We start from the raw sequence: 21,831 nt of genomic DNA on the forward strand, positions 1-21,831 counted from the left end.
TAATCATAGCTTAAATTTAAAGAAGTTGATTGTAAGCAGCAAAACATTTACTGGGAAAGGCCTTCTCGAGTTTGAGGGAGACTCAGCGGCACTCATCAGACCCACTGTCATATATGAAAGTGGCCCAGCAGTTATTCCTCTCAAACTTTGGAGCTTTATTTTGCCCTCCTCCTGACATGCTATGCCAACACGGTCAGCACCAATGGATGCCTTAGGTTGTCTTGTTTTACAAGATAACACTACGTTTTTAACATTACCTAGTTTAAAATGAATGCACCACCACCTCTTAAAGACAGTTGCGGTGTGCTCCAATTATTTTTACCAGGGGAAACCAATGGGGACGCAGAAGGTATGGACATTACTGCTAACTCACCTTGCACCGCTGAGCTTATTAACAGTTCAGGAGTAGATACACGCTGCTTTCTGCTCAGTGATGCGGTTGCAGGTGTGATTCAGTAAAGAAAATAGTTCCTACATGAAACTGCTCACAACAAGGTCATGATTTCTGGAAGAAAAACATTGCCGTTGAGTTTTTTCTTGTTTTTTCCCCAATTTATTTATTTATTTATTTATTTACACTTTGAGCACCACAAGCCGAGTGCCAACTAGTTCCATAATATTGAAGAGAAGGCGTACATCTTCACACCTAGTATTTCCACCACTCGGCAACTCACAACAAAACAATCTAGACTGATAAATAGCACTATAGGTCAAAGGAAAAATATGTACTTCTGATTTTAGGATGACCCGTCCCTTTAAAACAATACTCGTCCACTGAAAGTTATTGGTGGCTGGAAGCATTTATCCTAACCACAGAAGAAACTGGAACTTCTGTTTCTGTTCAAGCTTCTGCTCCAGGATAAGAAAACTTCATTTGAAATCTCATTGACCTCTGTAAATATGCTAGTGTAACTTAAAAACTCAACCTTGGAAGGACAACAGTATGTCGTGTGACTTGTTTTGTGTGCTTAGATAAGAAAGGACTAATTTTTTTATGTGAAAAACCATCTAATATTGTTTATTTAGTATTTATGTGTTTTAGCTGCTGCCTTAAACAACTTTTAATCATTTCCTATAAGCCCTAGTTGTCTGTGGGCTAAATGTCAGAGCTCGACAAAGGAGGTAAATCATTGATGATCAAGGTGAAGGGTCACAGAAGTTTTTGGTCAGTAGAGATTACAACAAGTTGAGCAAAATGTCTCAAGAAGAGCATTGCTGAGTTTTCTGTGGACAAAAATATGAGACATAAATTCTCGCGCTGCCATGCTATATGGGAGCTGTATTTTTTTCTGTTTTTCTTTCCTATACAACCAAATAAGGAGTAAATCATGAAGAATAGTATGGATAATAGTGTTTCCTGGTGAGAAGCCAGTTAGGGCTTGCATCTACATGCTCTTGCTCTCTAGTTCAACAACGACAAAAAAAAACAAAAAACGAATTCACACCTTTAGACCACTAAACACTGCAACTACATCAGCCTGCTTTACCACGAACTGGCCATAGTACGGATGGGTCGTCCTTCCTTAAACACATATGAATCAGTCTGCAGAGTGTTAACAGTGTCTTCAGCTTCACGAAGCTGTAACTAAAATTTTATATCAGCAATTTTAAAACTCACCATTGCGGCAGTCAAACTTGTCCAGTCTGAATAGCGTTTAGGTAAGAGGGTAAAATATATTGTATTTATAATGAAGGGCTGGTGTGTTTGTCTAACCTGTTGTATATCGGTGGAGTACCCCTTTAACATGATTTATGTTTTTCTATTTTAGAAATGTCCAACTTTCTCGTACAAACAAAAATATACACAAATAAGTCAAGAAAAAAATGTGTGATTTATTTATTTATTCATTTGAAATTTTATTTGAGTCAGTATTTCATTTTCAGTTTATGGCAGCTTTGCTTTCTGTTTGGTCGTGTGTTACAACCAATAAAACGTGAATTTCCTGGTGAGAAGAAACTGAGGGATCACATCTGTGTGCATCTCGCCCATGAAAGAACTTACAAGCATCAGACCACCAATCACTTCCCTACTGCACCATAAATAGGACACCGTACACTTGGGTCGTTCTTCTTGCGCACTATGTATTCACAGGCCTCTGAGTCGAAAACTGACTCACAGTTGGGAGGGAACTTTGTGGGGATCGAATACCTGCAAATACACATTTAAATATGTAAATACAGAGAAAAATAAAACTTATCTCCATTTAAAAATGAAAATGGGTTCTGTAAACTTACGCAGAGCAACAACTACTGCAGGTACAGTCCATACAGTTACTGTTCCTCCATGAAGATCCGACAGCATGCCAGGTCTTATCCGCATAATCCTGACAATGGGTGCCTATATGTGGAATTAAAAACATAAATATTTTTCAAGATTTTTGTAGTTTTATATATGTCTGTATGCTATGTATGTTTTTTTTCTTTTACCTGATGTCTCAGGTTTGCCGTAGCAATGTGGGCTTATCAGTGGAACCAGAGCACAGAGCAGAGTAGCCAGGGCCAAAAGTTTCTTCACAGAAAAACAGAAACAAACATTTTTATAACTGCTCACTTCACCTCCATTATTGACATTACTTTACACTGTCTAGAAAAAAAATCAACTTCCACCAAACAGTTTTCACCAAAATGTTATAGCTCAACAATTTTAAAACTTACCATAGTGGCAGTCAAACTTATCCGATTTGAAAAGTGTTTAGGTAATAAGATAAAATCGATTGTATTTTTAATGACAGGCTTTGACTCTTAAACAGTGTGTCCGCAGGTACCTTTGGAATTATGTAAGGGGAGTGAAGGGGTGGTCCTTTCAGAGAAAGAGGTCACCACTGTTTGTGTACATCTAACGCAACATAGGGAAAAAAAAGAACATCCAGTTTAAAAGTCTTTTTTAAATTACACTATTTATCAGAGCTAGAAAATTTGTTTTCTTCTTTTATGGTGAAGGAAGGGTCATCCCCTCACTCACATTCAGGGACTCTGATGGAAAACCTTTTGTATCTCTGTATCTCTTTATATTAAATAAATAAATTTAAAAAACATAACAACAACAACAAAAAAACAACGTGACACCCTAGTCATCCCCCAAATCAGAAAAAAACAGATCTTCACTAACAGACTTACGCAATCGATAATTAGATTAATTATTTTAAGGTAGTAAACACTGAGTATTTTTGCAGAGGGAGTAAATGATCCAGACTCAGCAATTTTAAAACTCACCATTGTGGCGGTCAAACTTGTCCAGTCTGAATAGCGTTTAGGAAAGAGGGTAAAATATATTGTATTTATAATGAAGGGCTGTTTGTTTTAAACAGTGTCTGCAGGGACCTTTGGAATTAAATAAGAGGGTTGAAGGGGTGGTCACTTCACTAAAGGAGGGAAGCACCATTTGTATTTCTCTGAACAAATAAAAATGAAAAAAATAGGACATTCAGTAAAACACGTTTTAAATCATTTAAAGATCTGACACAATCTTCTCAGAGGCATGTATTTTTATATGTAAGTGTTTTGGAGTCAAAATGTTTCAATCCTTTGATGCCATTGGAAATTCTGTCCAACTACACTGGGACTAAACTGATTTTAGCTGAAGTGCCACATGACCTGAGGTGACTCTGAAGTCTGAGTCTCTGTTTTAGTTCTCTCCAAAATGAGGCTAATTCAGTTTGGTGTTTGTTTTTTTAACTGCATTTTGAGACACAAACTAAAGTATTATCAGTCCTGGACATCTTTTGGTTAAAATACACGCCTTTAAACGCACTAACTCATCATGACACATAACGAGAGCCAGGACATATTGACAAGCCTCTCCTTTCAAGGCTGTTTTTGGTAATTACCATTTTTACAGATGTCGATTAGAAATTAAGTTTTCTTACTTCTGGAAAAGAACCCAGACGCTCTCTACACAACTGTTTACACAGTCAGAGGTGAACTCCTCAGGAACAGCATGATGAAGAGCAAAATTGATGGAGTGCCAACATGGTTTGTGTTTTGTATTATTTCTTCATTCATTTAAAATTTTGAAATTTTTTTATTTTTTTTTTTTATTTCGAACATGTAACAAAGAAAAGTGATCATACAAACAATCAAAAAGAAAACAGAGTAATAGTTTCAAGCAGTGAAATAATAAATCATGGATAAATCAGTTTACATGTCCGAAAAGGAGCGGGAAGAAGTATAAACTGAAATTGTATTAGTGTGATTTCTAGCAGCTTTGCTTATTGCACTAACAACAGCAAAAAAAGAAAAACTTCAGACTGTAAAGGGACAGTTCACCCCAAATCAAAACTACGTATTTCCCCCTCACCTGTAGTGCTAATTATCCATCAAGATTGTTTTGGTGTGAGTTGCAGAGTTTTGGAGATATTGGCCAGAGATGTCTGCCTTCTCGTAGAAATAATGGAACTAGCTCTCGGCTTTGGAGCTTAGTTGTTTCTTTGGCGTGGTGCAGTGAGTTCCTTGAATCTTGTAACCTTTGGCTGTAGCTAGGCTACCTGTTCGCTCCCACATTTTATGCACAATTTCAGAAAGTAAAATCGAGGGAAATTCAACAAGTCTCTGCATTACAATGCATATTGAAACTGGAACTGACTTTTCTTCTAAATGGTTAAGTGGAATTAGAAATGATTTTTTATGTGCACTGCACTGGATCCATTGAAATGTGAGGACTTTTACATGAACTAATGAAGGTTGTATAAACCTTTGTTTATGAAAATAAACAATATAGGCTTCTTTAAAAAACAAAAACAAAAAAACAGGTTATAGCCCCAAATTATTTAAGAAGCAACAATAAGAAGACTTGTCAGTACCAAATGATGGTCAGATAGAAACATAAAACAGTCTGTCTGAATGGGGGGGGGGGGGGGGGGGGGGGGTGATCTGTCTTACCTGCCTGGAACTTCCAGTAAATGAGGGTTAAATTATGTTTGTGCCACAAACAGATGAGCCACCATAGGTCATCTATCAATCAATCAGTCCACCACAGTGGCCTGAAACGTCTCAACTTTGATTGATTGCCAGGAAATTCTGTATAAACATTAATGTCCTGTCTTCACTGGACCTTTCTAAAAACACAGTGATTTTTCTAATTTCTGAAAAATTTTGGAGATAGGATGTTTGCACCAAACAGCAGCGATATTTAAACAAAATTGATGTGGAATTCAAAATGTTAACTGTGCCGATAGTAGTCTATGCACATAAGATTATTTCTAAATATTAGCTGTGAACTGTAAAGTATGTCAGTGTCCGATTCTTTAACTCTCTAAATTGACATTGTTCTCAACTTGCCTTTACTTCAACAGCATAATCCATTTCCAGAGTTTCAGTTATTAGCTTAGGTTTTTGGTGTGCCATCCAACTGAACTGTTGTATCAGTGGAGTACCCCTTTAACATGGTATATGTTTTTCTGTTTTAGAAATGTCCAATTTCACATACAAACAAAAATATGATAAAAATCATATGATTTATTTATTTATTCATTTGAAATTTTATTTGAGTCAGTATTTCATTTTCAGTTTATGGCAGCTTTGCTTTCTGTTTGGTCATGTGTTACAACTAGTAAAACGTGAATTTTCTGGTGAGAAGAAACTGAGGGATCACATCTGTGTGCATCTCACCCATGAAAGAACTTACAAGCATCAGACCACCAATCACTTCCCTACTGCACCATAAATAGGACACCGTACACTTGGGTCGTTCTTCTTGCGCACTATGTATTCACAGGCCTCTGAGTCGAAAACTGACTCACAGTCGGGAGGGAACTGTTTGGGGGTCGAATACCTGCAAATACACATTTAAATATGTAAATACAGAGAAAAATAAAACTTATCCCCATTTAAAAATGAAAATGGGTTCTGTAAACTTACGCAGAGCAACATCTACTGCAGGTACAGTCCATACAGTTACTGTTCCTCCATGAAGATCCGACAGCATGCCATGTCTTATCCGCATAATCCTGACAATGGGTGCCTATATGTGGAATTAAAAACATAAATATTTTTCAAGATTTTTGTAGTTTTATATATGTCTGTATGCTATGTATGTTTTTTTCTTTTACCTGATGTCTCAGGTTTGCCGTAGCAATGTGGGCTTATCAGTGGAACCAGAGCACAGAGCAGAGTAGCCAGAGCCAAAAGTTTCTTCACAGAAAAACAGAAACAAACATTTTTATAACTGCTCACTTCACCTCCATTATTGACATTACTTTACACTGTCTAGAAAAAAAATCAACTTCCACCAAACAGTTTTCACCAAAATGTTATAGCTCAACAATTTTAAAACTTACCATAGTGGCAGTCAAACTTATCCGATTTGAAAAGTGTTTAGGTAATAAGATAAAATCGATTGTATTTTTAATGACAGGCTTTGACTCTTAAACAGTGTGTCCGCAGGTACCTTTGGAATTATGTAAGGGGAGTGAAGGGGTGGTCCTTTCAGAGAAAGAGGTCACCACTGTTTGTGTACATCTAACGCAACATAGGGAAAAAAAGAACATCCAGTTTAAAAGTCAAGCGTCAGGCACTCAGTCAGTCATTCAGGGACTCTGAAGGAAAACTATCACTAACGTGACACCCTAGTCATCCCCCAACTCAGAGAAAAACAGACCTTAACTAACGTAATTATCAACCAAGGCACAAGGTACTTCAGTAAAGTAAAAAAAGATCATTTTAAACAGCAGCAGACTCACGCATTTGATAATTAGATTAATTACTTTAAGGTAGTAAACATTGAGTATTTTTGCAGAGGGCGTAAATGATCCAGACTCTGCTGTAATCCAGTCCACGTTTTGCGTCACTCAATGACGCGCCACAAACTGGGTTGCCAGTTTTGTTGAAATGAAGTCCTGAATGTCGTAGTTGTTTCTGCTGCTCAGAAAAGGAGGGATGTCAACACAAACATGGCAACAAATCGTACAACAAAAGGAAGTGAGGCTTGTGCGCACTGAATATTTGTGTTTTATATAACCTCTAGAATTAATACAGAAATACGTCTTTCTTTGGTGTTATTTGGTTCAAACGAAGAGTTTACACCATCTCGACCAACATGGAGTAACAAGGCGGAAAGGTGAGCAGCTAACTCAGCGATGGCGCTATTTGTTAGCCTTTAGCTTGCTATGCTAACGTTAGCATGCCAGACAAGCCCACAATCCTCTGTCCCCACACAGCGTTGAGATTAATTATTAATATTGAGCTCGTATTCACGTAAAATTACCATAGTTAACCGACGTGTTAATGGTTGAGAAGGTCAGTATAAGGTAATTATACCCAGCACGTATGTGATAATAATGGGTGGTGCTCACCGTGGACTAAACAACTGCATGTTTGAATGTCAGATTATGTTGGGGCTGTTAAAAAGGATTCCCTTTGGTTAGTCGTTTATTAAATACATCAAGAAAATTGTTGAATGATGTCCATCATTTGCTCAGCGGCCAAGGTGTCACCTTTAAATGTCTTTTGCTGATCAACAGTTCAAAACTTAAAGATACGCTGTTTACAGTAGAATTAAACAAAGCTGTATATATTCACATTTAAGATCAGATCTAAGATAACGCTAGTTTGGTTATGGTCATTTATTTTGGTTTTAACAATTTTCCAAGAATGCACATAAAAATGGTATGATAACCTCAAGGTATTAAATTAACAGGAAAATGCAAAAGGAAAACAAACAATATAGACTGGAAAGATGAAGGCTGAAGCTATTTTTTTCTTTTTCTTGTAACTTTTTAAGTCTGATGAGTAACTCATTTACTACTTAGTTAACAGTATTATTGCAATTGGTAAAATGATCATTTTTTTGTGAAATAAGACTGCAATTTTATGTTATATATATATTATATTAAGCTCCTCAGTGGAGGGCAAAGGGAAAAAAATTCTACTATCTCCTTTCTTAGGTACATTTTGGTTTCTCTTTCCCAGATTGGTCTGAATCCACACAAGTTGTTGAGCCCTTCACGGGCCCTTTGGGGCCCAAGAAGAGGATGCATCGTGGTGGGGATAAAGACTTCCAGATATCAGCACGGAAGATGGGCACGTCCTTGCTTTTCCAGCTGTCAGCTCACGAAAGAGAACTAGATTTGGTCTTTTTGGACCACAGCTATGCCAAACCATGGAATGCCCACCCAGATGCCAGCAGTGCCCGGCCCACAAGGACGCTGTTCGTTACCCCTCGCCGTCAGCCTGAAGCTTTGTCGTGAGTCAAAAAGCCCATAATCTACAGTTTGGAATTGTCATCTGCTTCCAAATCTATTTCTTAGCCCTAGTATCCCCTATTGATCAATTTGACCACAGCTGTCTCCTGCCTTACAGGGACTTAATATTCTTTTTTATGTTATTTTTTTGTCTGCAGAGACTCTGACTCTGTGTTAGATGTGGAGACAGTCACACCGACACCTATTCCTCTGTATGATAATCAGAAAGCTCTTAGTGTGATGAAGGAGTGTGAGCGGCATGTTCTGTTCGCTCGCACGGTTGCTGAGAGCCCTCCACCCCCAGATGACTGGGAGGAACATGTAATCAAGTAAGCAAACATCTGCAGTGAGCCACTGTTCATTTATTGTCTAGTTAACATTCATATTCTTTGAGAAGTTATGATTGAAAGTGTCTCAGTTACAGTGTGTTCTTTTGACATGATTTTAAATCTGTTTCAGGACTGGATGGTCAGTTGCTCAGAACAAACTGTTTAATAAAGTCCTTAAAGCTCTACAAGCTGAGAGACTGGCTCGGCTGGCCAATGAAAATGTAAGTTGTGCTCATTTAATCTAATTCTGTTTTCAAGAGCTTTAAATATAAGACATTGTTTAAGTTCTTCAACACTATTTCTGAGTGCTAGATTAAAACAGCTATTGCTCTCTGAAACCAGCAGTTAATTGTACAGTGTATGTATGTACAATGCTTACTTTTATTTGCAACAGTGTGATTGCTTTTCCCCTTGTTTGATGACAAAGGCACTGTTAAACAAAATATATAGTGCACTGATAACTGTTTGGACTGTTTAGGGTTTATGTGGTTTACGTCACTGCTTTATTGGATTGTCATTATCGATGTGAATGATTTTCATCAGTCGTACACTCAGCAAATCAATGCGACCAATCTCGAAGGCTGTTGCAGAACAGTGCCCTCTTTTAGGAGTATTGTTTTACCAGAGGAAAAAAACTTGCTCAGCACAGTATGTTTTGGACCAAATGCACAAGGTTTAAGTGTCCAAACACTGCTGGGTTTTGAGTCTTGTGACAACCCCTCAACTAAGAAGGAGATAAAAAACTGATATTATAAGAGGATTACATCCTCTTTATTAGTAGCCGAAATCAGTTTTGCGATCTGCATTTTGATGCAAATAGGTGTTTTTAACTATTGATTTTATTTATTCAGGTCAAATGCTAAACTTTAAATAAATGAAACGTGGAGGTCATTGATAAATCACCATGTATCGTCATTTAAAAGGCATGTGTCCAGTTTTTTTTAGTTTCATGTTTTCAAAGTTAAAGGGAAACTTTTTTAACTTGGAACCTATCTTCCCATGTTTTTGTATGTAAGTGACTGATCAAGACAACAGTTTTTTAAATTTGGTCCAGTGTTGACAGTCAGCGCTGCAGCCAGAGTCGTGGAACATGCTGCAAATGTAAACACTCAGGGCAATAACACAGTGTCAGTGTACGTCCTCTAAAAGTGCTTGTTTTGCCACTGACAAGCTCAGATTGTTATTTCAAGTGTATGGCAACATTATGGAAATGTTCTCTACAAAGAATTCTTAAATTTCTCTTGACCTGTCTGTTGTGTGTATACACGTCTCGATCAAGGATACGTTGCATCCTGAAATCTTGGAAGAAGTGACTTATTGCTGAAAGACAACTATGAAATGTTGAGAGTTGGAAAGAGACGTGTTGGGGGTTAGAAAGCCATTTGTAAATTGGCATTATTGACATGACAAAACTAAGTTTAGTGTTTCGTAGATTGAATCAAAGTATGAGATTTGGCTGTGAATTATTTTAAATCATTAGATCAGAACGTTTTGAAATATTACTGGGTCTCTTGTGTGATCTTGATTCCCTCAGGCTTCCAATGAGCCAATTTTGCGGAGGATAGCCGTGGACAAGTGCGCCAGGAAGGTGCGGCATGCATTAGCCAGTGTGAACTGGGACACCAAACTGACGCAATGGTTACACACCACCATGATTGAATCTTTAAGCCTCGCTATGCTTGCTGCTTACCTGGATGTGTTGCAGACTCTCAAAAGCAAGGTAAGTAAGACTAAGTTCCTGTCTGATGTCTGCATCAGTATCTGCAAGATCCTGGACTCCTGAGTCATTATTGTTGCTCTCTGTGTTTTGGAAGTTGCCATTGCTGATTGACAGAATGTTGCTAACAACGGCAAAGACTGGTGCTCCAAGTGCGGAGGCCCTGTCACTGCTACTGAAACGGCCCTGGGACCCAGCTGTCGGAGTCCTGTCTCAAAATAAACCGGTAACATTGTAAACATTGTAAAAGAAAGCATTCTTATTTGATTCTTTACAATCTGTCTCAGTTAAAGACCAGATTTCTGACTGCTTTCAAACTTTTTTTTAGAGCAAGCTTCCTGGATCCCCACTCATCCTAATTGCACCATCAAGCCCAACCAATCCTGCCCTCTCTACCTCCCGGCGAATGAGATTCTGGCAGTCGCAGCTGTCTTGTTTGGGAAAGGTCATTCATCTCACTCTGTTAAATGTATGTGTAACCAAGATGTTTTTTTCTTTCTAGAACGGTGCCTATAATAGCTGTTTCTTTGTCAGGTCATTCCAGTGCACACCCACGTAAACAGCGGAGCCAATATCGGCATCACACAGTGTTTAGAGCACATGCTGGGCACTGTCCGAGCCAAGGTCATGGAGGTAAGATGTTCTGTTGTTTTTTTTTGCAACCTATGTGTCAGTAGTTGCTGCATAATGGTGATGTTGTTTGTAAAATCCACGAGGTTGAGTTTTTTTAAATGTGCACATTCAAAAAAACAACCATTGCATGAAAGACAGTCATATACTGACAACATAAATAAAACTACTTTCACATTTCTTAACCCTTGCAGAGTGCACTTTTTCTGTGATTTATTAACTGGCAGTGCTTGTTACATGCACATTAAACCACACACTGACCCACGAGACACATTGTGTTTAAATGCCTCTTTCTGAAATTATTTACCCCACAAATGATCTCATCTCTGTTGTTTCTTTTAACACGTTAGTGATCATGCCTGTGAGGTCAAAATGGGGAAAAAAGACCCATGCAGCATACAGCCTCTTTTTTGTATTATGTGTGATTTTGTATATGACTGGTCTGTAGCTGTATTAATAATGTATTATAAATTTAATCACCAGGTTCACAGTCACTTTCCCCACAAACCCATTATCCTGGTAGGCTGGAATGCCGGTGCTCTCATCGCGTGTCATGTAAGACTTCTTATAACATATCATTGTGATATAATGTGAGGCTAAGTGTTTTTTACCTGTGAAAGAACGCAAATGATTTTTGTTTTCTTTAAAGCATTATTAGGTAATTGAATACTGATTATTTTTCAGGTATCCCTTATGGAGTATCTGACCGCTGTAGTGTGTCTTGGCTTCCCGCTGCTAACAGTCAACGGACCAAGAGGGGTAAGACCTGTGACATCTTTGTTGCTAAGAAAAACATAGCTCTGGCATCAAGTCAGTAGCTCTAATGAAAGTTAATGTGCTACTGGTTTGCAGGATGTTGATGACCCGCTGCTTGACATGAAGACCCCGGTGTTGTTTGTGGTTGGCCAGAACGCTCTGCAGTGCAGCATCGAGGGCATGGAGGAGTTCAGAGAGAAGCTGAGGGCAGACAACAGCATGGTGGTGGTGGGAGGATCGGACGACAACCTCAGGTCAGTCGCAACCTCTAATTGGCTGTTTAAGCAGCAAGAAGTATAAGAATATGATATTCTTTTTCGCATATCTCTTTTCTTGTAGCTTTCTAGAGTAGGAGGAATGTCATATTCAGTGGTTTTAGTAAAACTGAATGGTCTCCCTCCACAGAATCAATTCAGCGAAGATGAAATCAGAGGGCCTGACACAGACCATGGTGGACCGCTGCATTCAGGTTGGTTCCTTTAACTGGAGGATTACAAGGTTTTCTCTGGAGTTTTTCTTCCCTATGACTGTGATGTTGATGTTCTTTCATGACTAATCTGCAGGATGAGATCGCTGACTTCTTGTCAGGCGTCCTCACACGGGCAGAGGGCCACAGCCATGGATCAGGGGAGATGAGGGACCTGGACACAGAGAAGAAGAAAAGACCTCGGCGGGAGCTTCCCTTTGACATGGAGAGAGGACGACCTGCCTCCCCTGCGCTTAGAGTTCCCATCTCACCATCAGGTTCAGAGGTCAGTGAACAGAAGTTACCAACTTTTTTCAAATGACCCAAAGTGTCTCTTATTTATAGCCTTTCAATGATTAAACAGGGCTGCATTTGATGAAAATTTTACTAAAGAATACTTTAGATAGTAATGCAAATATTTCTATTTCTTGGAAAAATGATGAATGACCACAGTTGCATCACATGTACTGTAGAGTGGGGGAAAAATCAAATCTTATATCTTATCTCTTCTCTTCTTGAAAGATTATGCCTTGATGCTGAAAAGTCATTCTGAAATTTAAAACCAAGTTCTTGAAATTGTTAAGAGTGACTAGCATCCCTACGACCATCACCAGATACAAGTTGGGCAATGTTTTTAAAAAAAGGAGGTATTTTAGATTGTGTTTCAAATGCTTGAAGCGGTTTACGCCTGTCCATCTTTGTTTTTTTTGGGAACTTGCTTTTATTGCACATAATGTACCGAGTTAAATTACCAACAAAACACAATAAAAACTGTTGCACTGAGCTTCTTAGCACAATAATTGGGGAACACTACAGAGAAGAGAAACTATATCATGTATAGAGATAAAAATGTTATGGCATCAAGGTTCATGAATATGTTTTTAAATTGCATTGTAACCATTTGAATCTGAATTAAATCGTAAGGGGCCTAGAGATTCCCATCCTTGAATAGATTGCTTTGTTTCATTTCTATTTTCAAAATTTGGTACATTTGGGACTAACTGTCCAGTCATGGAAAAATCATGAGAGAAATGGTCGTGTTTTGAGAGTCATCCTGTTTATGTGCATTTTTTCAGTTTAGAGGACTGAAAAAATACTGGATAATGTGAAATTATAATGCCAGACCGTGTTAAAGTTGGAAAATTTTTAATGATGGTTTTTCACCTCCTCAACTCACTTGAATTACAGAATTCAGGATTTCAGGATTGGTTTTCATTTATAATCTTCTAACATTTTGACCTCATTTGAGCTGGCTGCAACTATTTTCAGTTAAAGAAATATATCTATGGAATACTGAGAGCAATAGGTTTACATGCTCGGTGACTGACATTAATGAGTCGTTGCTCATCAGGTGTTCCTCCTCTCCACTGTTTTTTCAGGATCTGTCTAGCGTCTGCAGCAGTCCTACTTCAAGTCCCAAACCCAAGACGTCTGGTCTGTCTCCAGCACAGAAGTCCAGTCTGATCACAGCCACGCAGCTCCTCAAGACACACATGCAGCGCTCTGGCACAGTACTCACTCACAAGCAGGCTCAAGGTTAGTTCACCACCTCACTCGACTCTGGATTCATTGAAAACACAGTATGCAGTCACGTTCACCTACACGTGCGCAGTGATCCTCGGTACCTGTGCGTACACAGCTCTCACTTTCGCCCCCACTTGTTTATGTAAACTTGTTACAATGAGTCATTCACCTCAACTTCTGCTGAGCTGAGCAGGGTGGCGTGTGAGATGTAAAATGACTGCAAGTTAAGCGTTTAAGAGATTATCAGGCCACTGCTTGAAATGGGGTGAGATAGAACGTGACTGAAATACTCTCCTCTCATCCTCTGTCTCTTCCTACAACTTTCTTTTCCGGCTTTCTTTCCAATTCATTCCAGCTCAGTTTGCTGCTTTTATGAAACAAAACATGCTTGTGAGGAAAAATCTTCCTCCTGGCACCCCTCCTTGTATTTTTGGTAAGTGTCTATCCCTCTTCCTTTCTCTATCCTCTGTATCTTTTCACTTCTTTCCTTATTTCAATCAAGGAAAGTGTAAAAGAAGGAAAGGTCTTGAGTCAGTGACAATGTTTGACAAGCCAGACTTAAGTTGCAGTTCAATAAGCATCACATGAATGTGTGTGTGTGTGTGTGTGTGTGTGTGTGTGTGTGTGTGTGTGTGATGTCATGACCTTTCCTTCTTTTATATTTTCCTTGGTTTCCATCGCTTTAGTTTTATATGAATGCCACCTTCTGATATACCGCACTGGCTCCTCAATAAACACCAGTGTCATACTTTGAATTTTACATTTCTTGAACTCAGAACAGCACATTTTGTACTGCTGAACCATTTTCAAAGCAGGTTTATATTGCAGACAGATAGGATTTTATTTTAATAGTGGGGTGACAAAGGGATTTAACAGCCCAAGTTAAAGTCCCCTCAGCAGTCTGGTCAATATTTGTGGTTATGTGTGTGTGTGTTTGTTTGGTGCAGTGCCAGTGACCAGTGATCACATGGAGGGCCTGGACAGAGAGGAACTGAGATCCCATGGCAAGAGGAGGCAGACGCCTAGTCCCACGCCAAGCAAAGCCTCCAAGAGAGCCAAGATCAAGGTCACCATTGTTTCCCAGAGCGAATCAGCAGGGGGCACCATCAGCCCCGCTTCACAGGAAGGTACAAAACCCTCTGTCCTTACTTCAGTAAGCACATATGAGAAGCAGTAGTTAGCCAAAGGCCTGAACGATTTTGAAAAAAATATTAAAGCGACATTATTTTGACTGATACTGTAATATGATATTTAACATTGGTATTCTCCTTTTCATTTTAAAAACATTAAAATGTTTATGGTGTTTAACAGGGAACTGTACCAAACAAAAATGTTTTTTGAAGGTATACTGTGTACTGTTAATAAACAGTATCAAAAGTAAAAGTGAAAGCCAAGCCCAGATTCAAACCACTTAGTATTTCGCGTGGCTACATTCGTGTTTTTCTGCGCTGTGACCATGATTTTTGTAGCTTTCTCTTGGATGTGTGCCGCTTACAGTCTGGCACCTGGTCATCACCTTTTTACAAAGTCCCGACCTCACCTGTGGGCTGTGCCCAGGAACATCCTGAACACAGCAAAATAAGAATCAAATTTGAAAACACAGGCAGAGAGCAGACTCTTTGCAGATAAATACACTGCCACATACTTTTAGTGGGTCATAAGTAATGATTGAGGGGGATTACTGTTGTGTGATTTTATACATTGTTTTTGAGGAAAATCCTACATATGACAGTATTTCTTTTAGGTCTGTAGAATATGTTGTGTAGGCCAGGACATCTCTGCAGCACAACAATTTTTGATTTGTAATGTCTTTATATAAGTAATTTAAAATAATTTAAATCATTTGAAATAATGTTGACACACATTTCGCCTTAAAATTACTTTGCCTCCTGGGATTTGACAAGTAGGCCATGTGACATTTTTGATGGCATTTCAAATTTTTGTTCAGTCCTAGTTTGATATACGCTTAATACTATACTACCTAGCAGATACTGTTGTTAGTGGTCTAGTGCATTAATAAAATCAGTAGTGGCCTGGATGGGTAGAAACTCACCTTTATACAGATCCAGTGTTTGTCACAGATTGAGAGTTTGTGTGCACAGCGCAGGCGGAGCTCTCCATAAGATTCTCTTCCTCAGCAGCAGTTTGTGACTCAGAGTGGAAAGTTGATCTGTTCAGAGTTGATCAGATCATATCAAAAAGATATGATAGAAAAAAGGAGCAGCTGCTGCATGTGAAAGCAAACTTAAAGACCCAGCAGAATGAATGGTTAAGTCTGACTTTTAACGCACGTGACCTTGTGCTGCTCCATTTGTGCCACGAATGTGTTCTGTGCGCCGAGAGTGTGCCATGAATAACCAAACGGTTTATATATTTTAACAGTGCTCCTAGTGATCAGTCCAGTTCCAAAAATAGAAAATCTATTGGTGGCGGTAGAGTAGATGTTTTTATTGTAGCCGCCACACATAAATGAATATGTGGGGAAACCCTGAGATTTCTAGATAGAAGGAGAAATGTGTTTTTGTTCAGTGTACAGTTTTGCTAAAGTAAAATAGGGCTTTTGAAAACCATTTACTCTTGAAAATGTAAAGTATGGCACTTGTAATGCACTACTACCTAGCTTGATCATTCTTTCATCCTGTTTCTAATGAACAGTTGACCATCATGATGTGATCCTTTTTTTCTGCAGTGGGTGTCTCTGGAAAGCCTTTAACGGTGACAGTGGGGCAGACTGTGGCTGGAGCCAAGGAGCTCTCTGGACTTCTCACAGGCCAGCGGTAAGCTCGCCTGCCCTGCTTCACACAGGCACATTCAGTATAGAGCGCTTAAACCCCTAATCATGCCTACACCCATGGCCACACCCCCACCTTTTTTGGACAAAAGTGTGTCTGGTGCAGAGGGATTGATGAGTGGTGTAGTCTGGGAGCTGAGTGATGGCCAAACATCACTTGCTGGGGTAGCTCCTGAGTAGATTGGTGGTTATGTGTGTCACTGCAGGTCTGGTAGTCTCTCAGAGGTATCTGGTGCCCTGTCCCCAGGCTCCAGCTCATTCAACAGCGTGCAGCCTTGCATGGTGTCAGGGTCCTCCACACCAGTCCAGGCGCAAGCTCCGGCTACTGCCCAAGGTATCTCTGTCCTGTCCTGCCCTGCACGCCTGTTTGCATTCGCAGCTGTGCAGCTAATCAGAGCACAGTAACCTCAACACACAGTGCAGCTCTAACCACTTTGTAGAGGGAGATCTTGGACACTGGATGAGAACAGTGTGTTAGGACAACATATTCAAGCAAACATCATCATTGATTACCTCTTGCGCCATCGCTGTCTGTCGCTGTCCCGAACCTTACCCTTTGGACATTACATTCATATGTTCTCTTTGTGTGTGTGTTTGTGTGTCCATCTAGTTTAGGCCTGTGTAAAAGTAGTTGTTGTGATAATATATCACCCAAAGTTCAGCTCCATTGATTCACTGTCTTTGTGTTTCCGTGCAGCAGCTTCCGCCAGCAGTCTGCTACAAGGCCTAAGTTTCAGTCTTCAGGAGATCGTCACCAAAGCTCCTAGCTTACCCACCACAGCCGCCAACACAGGCAGCACCCAGGTACGGCTTGGTTATATAATGACATAAAAGCTTGAACGGTCACGATGGAAGTTTTGCTTGTTTCAAGTTCAGTCACAGGGAATTATGTGCACCTCTGACAACAATTTTCCAAAGTATTAAAAATGCACAAATTTGCAGTCAGCAAGGCATGCTAATAAGCTGGGGGCAAGTAAAATGTTACACCAAGCTAGTAAATTTAGCAACTTACTTGCCCTATCAGGCAAAAAAAGGAGAAATATACTGTGGGGTTTTTCCTTAGCTGATGAAGAAGTAGCCAAGGAGAGAGCCATTTCCATACTTGACTATTAAGCCAACCCCAACTGAGCAATTGAAAAAAACATAACCTTGAATCCTGGTTAGTTGGCTAAAATATGGGAAAAAAAACTACCACTTCAAGCCTGTAAATACTGTGTTTGGGTGAGAGGTTAAATTTCAACAGCAGAGCATAGATTTAGTGTATATATGTATATTTTTCTCAATTAGTTATATATTATATATATATATATATATATATATATATATATATATATATATATATATATATATATATATTATATCGATATTTATATATATCGATATATATATACACACTAGTTAAAATGGAGGGTTTTTCTTCTTTCTCAGGTTGTACAGGATATATAGTGTTACACTCAGTTGCCAGTTCATTAGGTCCAACTAGTTAAAACTAATGCAACAGTATGATTCAGTATCACCAGAACATTGATATATTTTAACATTTTTATGTTACACCTCTATTTTGAAATTCCCATGGCATGTTTGTGTCACCATTTCCGTTCAAGTACACCTTCCTAAATATTCAAACTGAGCGAGCGGCCTTGTGCCAGGCAGACAGTGACAAGCAGCCAAGAAAAAGACAATGAGGATATTTACTTCCCTCTCTGGCATTAATCAGCAGTTTGGAAATATTTTGGATTTCTGAGAAAAGACGGGTCAACAGACAAAAGCACATGCCATTTGCAAACAATACCATTGCAAGATAGATTGCTCATGAAACTCCTAATGTTTTAGTTTTATTTGGTAAGCTGATATAAATGTAACTGATTGTGGGAAATGGGCATATATCAATTACAGGCCCCTGAACTGATTCAAAATTGTGTCATGGCAGACTGTAATATCAGCAAATATTGTATCATTGTTGTAAAAATGAAACTTGTGATGTACACCCTTAAGTAAATCCTACCTTCATGTTTGTGATAATGTCTAGTTTTTGTTAAAACGGTTTTTAAAAGATATTGATTCCGACTGATTTTCATTTTCGAGGTTATAGTTTGTGGTGGTGTTGTCATACTGAGAGTGCTATCAAATATTTTGTTAAGCTTATTTATATAAAACTATACTATACATGATTGTCAGTTACTGTTTGTAAACACGCTCTCCAAAAAAAAACCCCACAAATTCACTCTGGCTTGGTGTTTTGCCTTGTAATTTTTTTTTGTCTCTCTGCTAATGGTCTGGCACCTGGCCACTACCTTATTATTAAGCCCCGACTTCACTGGAGCGCTGTGGGTGTACATGCCCATTAACGTCATGAGCACAGAAAATAAGAAATATAGACAGAGGGCAGAGTCTCTGTGACTAAATACACCGCCACACACTTCTAGTGGGTCATAAGTGATGATTGAGAGGAATTACTTCTACATTAGATACTTTTTTAAAGGAAAATCCTGGGTTGCATTTGTTTAATAAGGGTTGAATAAGTGCACATTTCGGTTTTATCTTAATGCACCCATTTAAATGGCAACTGAATGTCAATTGAATGAATGACAACCTTTATTGCCCCTAGGGGAAGTGGTTTTGCACCAAAAGCATAAAAAACCATAAATGACAAAAGACATCAACATCCATACTGGACAGCACATAATAACATAAAAAAATTATCAAAATAACATCACTTAAAAAAAATTATTAGAGCATTGCATGATTACATGAAAGAATGTCAAATAGCGAGCGCAGAAAAGCGCACGGTGCTGAGTTCATACTGTATTATCAGACCTGATTAAGCAGCTGAGTGCTCTGTGGTAAAAACGATGTGATGCCTCTTTTTGTCCTCATCCTGGGCACCCTGTACCTACGCCCTGAGGTTAAGAGTTCATACTCACTCCAAAGGGGGCGCAGTGGGTATTTGACAGATTCAGAGTGTACCGGTCTGTCAGATAAGAAGTGTGTGTACACACAACAGGAAAACTCTTAGCAAGGATTACTAATGGAGTTAAAATATGAAGCTCATCCTCAGTTTATTGTCTTTGTTTATGACGAGACCATAAACTATTTGTTCGTCTTCTTCTCCTCCGTCCTCAGGCGGCGTGTGGCAAGCCCCAGGGTCAGGTCCTAAGCTCCATCGGTACCAGCAGCAGTACTCTGCTCCGGGCGTTGCCTGTGGTCACCACAGGAGGAGTGGCTAAAACCACCGCTATCCACCAGCTGCTCACTAATGGCGGGCTGGCCAAATTGGCGAGCAGCTTGCCCGGCTTGGCGCACATCACCAATCAAACCGCTGGTATGTCTCGAACTGCCAAAACACGACGGCCACGTTGAATGCTCAGAGTTCAATCATCCTTTGTTTTGGAAACACTAGTTCAGGACGTCTGTAGGCCAGGGAGGCGTGCCACAGTGGAGGACCGTAGAGGACAGCTCTGTCGTCGTGTGTGTAGATAGTTTGCCTGGAAGAACCTGACGGTTAAAAGGTTTGCAGAGTCAGGTGTGCAGCAGATATACAGCATCAGCGGGCAGATCAGTGGGGTCAAAACAAGTTTTGTTTTCATGTTCAGAAAGAGCCATATGGAAAATGCGAGGTCAGAATTTCGAGTTCCCAGCTAATGTTTGACACATAATGTTCATGAAGAAAAGGATGGAAATGTAAAATAAATATAACAGTATGAAACCATTTGAGGCGGAGGAATTGTGAATAATGTGGGTATTATTGACCAAATTTTAAAAGTTCAATCAGGACTGCTTTGTTTGTTCGAGCTGTCATTTCCTGTTTGTGTTTATTTTGCTTGGCTCTTCATGTAGTAACATTTTGTAAACTCTTCCATTAAATCACCTGCTGATAATATTCACATGTATGAATGCTGACCTTTGACAGACATGTTGAAAAGCAATAACATAGTCACGCGGCATTACCCAAACCTCTGTTTTTGTTGTTACAATAAAGACTGGAATCAAACTCATGTTTTCATTGCTCCTGTTTCTTTTCTTTTTCTTTTGGTGTAAGTCAGTCGTGTTTCTCACCCCTCTCGCCTAACTAAAGATTTACATTTACCTCCCATTATGTCCACATTGTCCAACAACCTGCTGTTTTTTTTAATTTGCTGACTTGACCACAAAGCAAAACGGTCATTCTTACGGCTTCCATCGCAACAATGTTTGACATCTGTGGCAAAGTCAGACGCTCTGATCCAGTTTTACTCGTAGTGTATTCTGTGCTTTAGCATGTCTAGCTGTTAGTGCTGAGCAGTTTTGTTTGTGTGTCAGTAGGGCAGAAAGCCCCCACTTCCATAACGGTGACCCTGCGAGGAGCACAGACGAGTAGAGTGGGATCTGTCAGCCAAGCTGGCGAGGTGACGCCGACTCGCAACCTTGAGCCTAAGGTGTGTCTCATTTAAAGATCTAATGGCTCCCGATATCTCCTCACTCTGCTTGGAGCGCTTAATATAGCTTATTCTTTCCAACGTAATACTATATGTTGGCTTTCTGTTTGTTAATTCATGCAACATTGCCTTTTTTTGCTTTCTCACTGCCCACATTGTCTGTTATCCACACAACCCAAGGCAGTTTATCTCTTTACAAATATCTTCACAATACGGTGAATTTTGTCAACTACAGCTGTTTATTAAAGTGATAGCGGATTAATTAATTATTAATACGCTGCACTAAACAGTAATCATTGAACAAATTTATCATGCTATTGTGTAGTTTAATGTGCATTTTAAGTCACTCACAAAACAGTAAATGCACATACTGAGGTTTTAAGAGTATAAACAAAGGAACACTGATATGGTTCGTTATTATTTGAGATGATGCCGCTTAGTAGGTTTAGCTTTTACTTTGCTAAATCAAAGCTCTTTTTTATAGAACAGCTGTTTTCACAGATGCCCCCTTATACTAGACATGAGTACTGTGACTGTGATATTCACATATATTTTGACTACAGTGGTTATAGGAAGTTACATAAAAATCTGCCATGACTGCAGAGTGAGAACGACTTCATCAGCTAAGTATTATCTTAATCCATCTAAATAGGAGGCTGTGCACAAAAGGGAGCTGCACTGCTGATAACATTCTTGCATTATTACTGAAGACGCTATGTGAACTCAAATGTTGTCAGTCAGTTCTAGAGCCAAATAAATGTCTTTTTTCTTGCTTTATCCTTAAGACATCAATACAGGCTTATTTTTTTAGCCTGAGTTCATTAATTCCACTGTGCCTTTTTACAGCAGTGAAAGCTTTCCGTGTGGTGTTACACCTGACATAAGCTGGTGCTGTGCCAGAGGCATCTGGGAGCCGCAGCCTGCTGATGAGACTGTACCCTCCCTGAAATGATGAACACGCCACCCCACAACATTCAGAACACCTGCCTCACGTCCTCCAGAGAGCTCCCCTGTCGAGATGGTAGT

At 39.4% G+C, this 21,831-nt stretch overlaps 3 protein-coding genes across 10 annotated transcripts; 1 reads left to right on the forward strand and 2 right to left on the reverse strand.

The window, feature by feature from the left end:
• Positions 1–1,817: 1,817 nt before the first annotated feature.
• Positions 1,818–3,320, reverse strand: LOC121944872 (beta-microseminoprotein-like). 2 transcript variants are annotated; one of them, XM_042488810.1, is made up of 4 exons: positions 3,214–3,320; positions 2,428–2,509; positions 2,236–2,338; positions 1,818–2,149 (listed from the first exon to the last, which is right to left on the reverse strand). In XM_042488810.1, the coding sequence occupies exons 1-4, from the start codon at positions 3,214–3,216 to the stop codon at positions 2,020–2,022; spliced, it is 318 nt and encodes a 105-aa protein (XP_042344744.1). In that variant the 5' UTR covers positions 3,217–3,320; the 3' UTR covers positions 1,818–2,019. The 2 variants fall into 2 exon arrangements, with proteins under 2 accessions (XP_042344744.1, XP_042344745.1); XM_042488811.1 differs by lacking the exon at positions 3,214–3,320 and adding an exon at positions 2,656–2,767.
• Positions 3,321–5,450: 2,130 nt separating this feature from the next.
• On the reverse strand, positions 5,451–6,387 carry LOC121945010 (beta-microseminoprotein-like). The gene is made up of 4 exons (XM_042489005.1): positions 6,276–6,387; positions 6,048–6,129; positions 5,857–5,959; positions 5,451–5,770 (listed from the first exon to the last, which is right to left on the reverse strand). Exons 1-4 carry the CDS (start codon positions 6,276–6,278, stop codon positions 5,641–5,643), a joined length of 318 nt encoding a protein of 105 aa, XP_042344939.1. The 5' UTR covers positions 6,279–6,387; the 3' UTR covers positions 5,451–5,640.
• A 491-nt stretch (positions 6,388–6,878) lies between these two features.
• Positions 6,879–21,831, forward strand: kansl3 (KAT8 regulatory NSL complex subunit 3). Of its 7 annotated transcripts, none has more exons than XM_042487904.1 (22): positions 6,879–7,054; positions 7,906–8,179; positions 8,336–8,506; positions 8,637–8,727; positions 10,041–10,226; positions 10,321–10,449; positions 10,552–10,668; positions 10,758–10,856; positions 11,337–11,408; positions 11,538–11,612; positions 11,706–11,863; positions 12,015–12,078; positions 12,173–12,361; positions 13,455–13,611; positions 13,955–14,032; positions 14,547–14,726; positions 16,289–16,376; positions 16,597–16,724; positions 17,088–17,194; positions 19,514–19,712; positions 20,693–20,805; positions 21,652–21,830. In XM_042487904.1, exons 2-22 carry the CDS (start codon positions 7,968–7,970, stop codon positions 21,655–21,657), a joined length of 2,619 nt encoding a protein of 872 aa, XP_042343838.1. In that variant the 5' UTR covers positions 6,879–7,054; positions 7,906–7,967; the 3' UTR covers positions 21,658–21,830. The 7 variants fall into 7 exon arrangements, with proteins under 7 accessions (XP_042343838.1, XP_042343839.1, XP_042343840.1 ...); XM_042487905.1 differs by having other exon boundaries at positions 17,091–17,194; XM_042487906.1 differs by lacking the exon at positions 13,955–14,032 and having other exon boundaries at positions 21,652–21,829.

Source organism: Plectropomus leopardus, chromosome 6 (assembly GCF_008729295.1).
Source record: "Plectropomus leopardus isolate mb chromosome 6, YSFRI_Pleo_2.0, whole genome shotgun sequence".
In the NCBI taxonomy this organism is placed as follows: Eukaryota; Metazoa; Chordata; class Actinopteri; order Perciformes; family Serranidae; genus Plectropomus; species Plectropomus leopardus.

Excerpts from the sequence above, each read along its gene's own strand:
- LOC121944872 (XM_042488810.1), bottom strand. Across the intron at positions 2,339-2,427 it reads CGGCAAACCTGAGACATCAG|GCACCCATTGTCAGGATTAT; the intron begins GTAAAAGAAAAA and ends TTCCACATATAG. Across the intron at positions 2,150-2,235 it reads TGCAGTAGTTGTTGCTCTGC|GTATTCGATCCCCACAAAGT; the intron begins GTAAGTTTACAG and ends GTGTATTTGCAG.
- LOC121945010 (XM_042489005.1), bottom strand. Across the intron at positions 5,960-6,047 it reads CGGCAAACCTGAGACATCAG|GCACCCATTGTCAGGATTAT; the intron begins GTAAAAGAAAAA and ends TTCCACATATAG. Across the intron at positions 5,771-5,856 it reads TGCAGTAGATGTTGCTCTGC|GTATTCGACCCCCAAACAGT; the intron begins GTAAGTTTACAG and ends GTGTATTTGCAG.
- kansl3 (XM_042487904.1), top strand. The coding sequence starts at position 7,968 with ATGCATCGTGGTGGGGATAAAGACTTCCAGATATCAGCACGGAAGATG. Across the intron at positions 10,227-10,320 it reads TGCAGACTCTCAAAAGCAAG|TTGCCATTGCTGATTGACAG; the intron begins GTAAGTAAGACT and ends GTGTTTTGGAAG. Across the intron at positions 16,377-16,596 it reads GGACTTCTCACAGGCCAGCG|GTCTGGTAGTCTCTCAGAGG; the intron begins GTAAGCTCGCCT and ends GTGTCACTGCAG.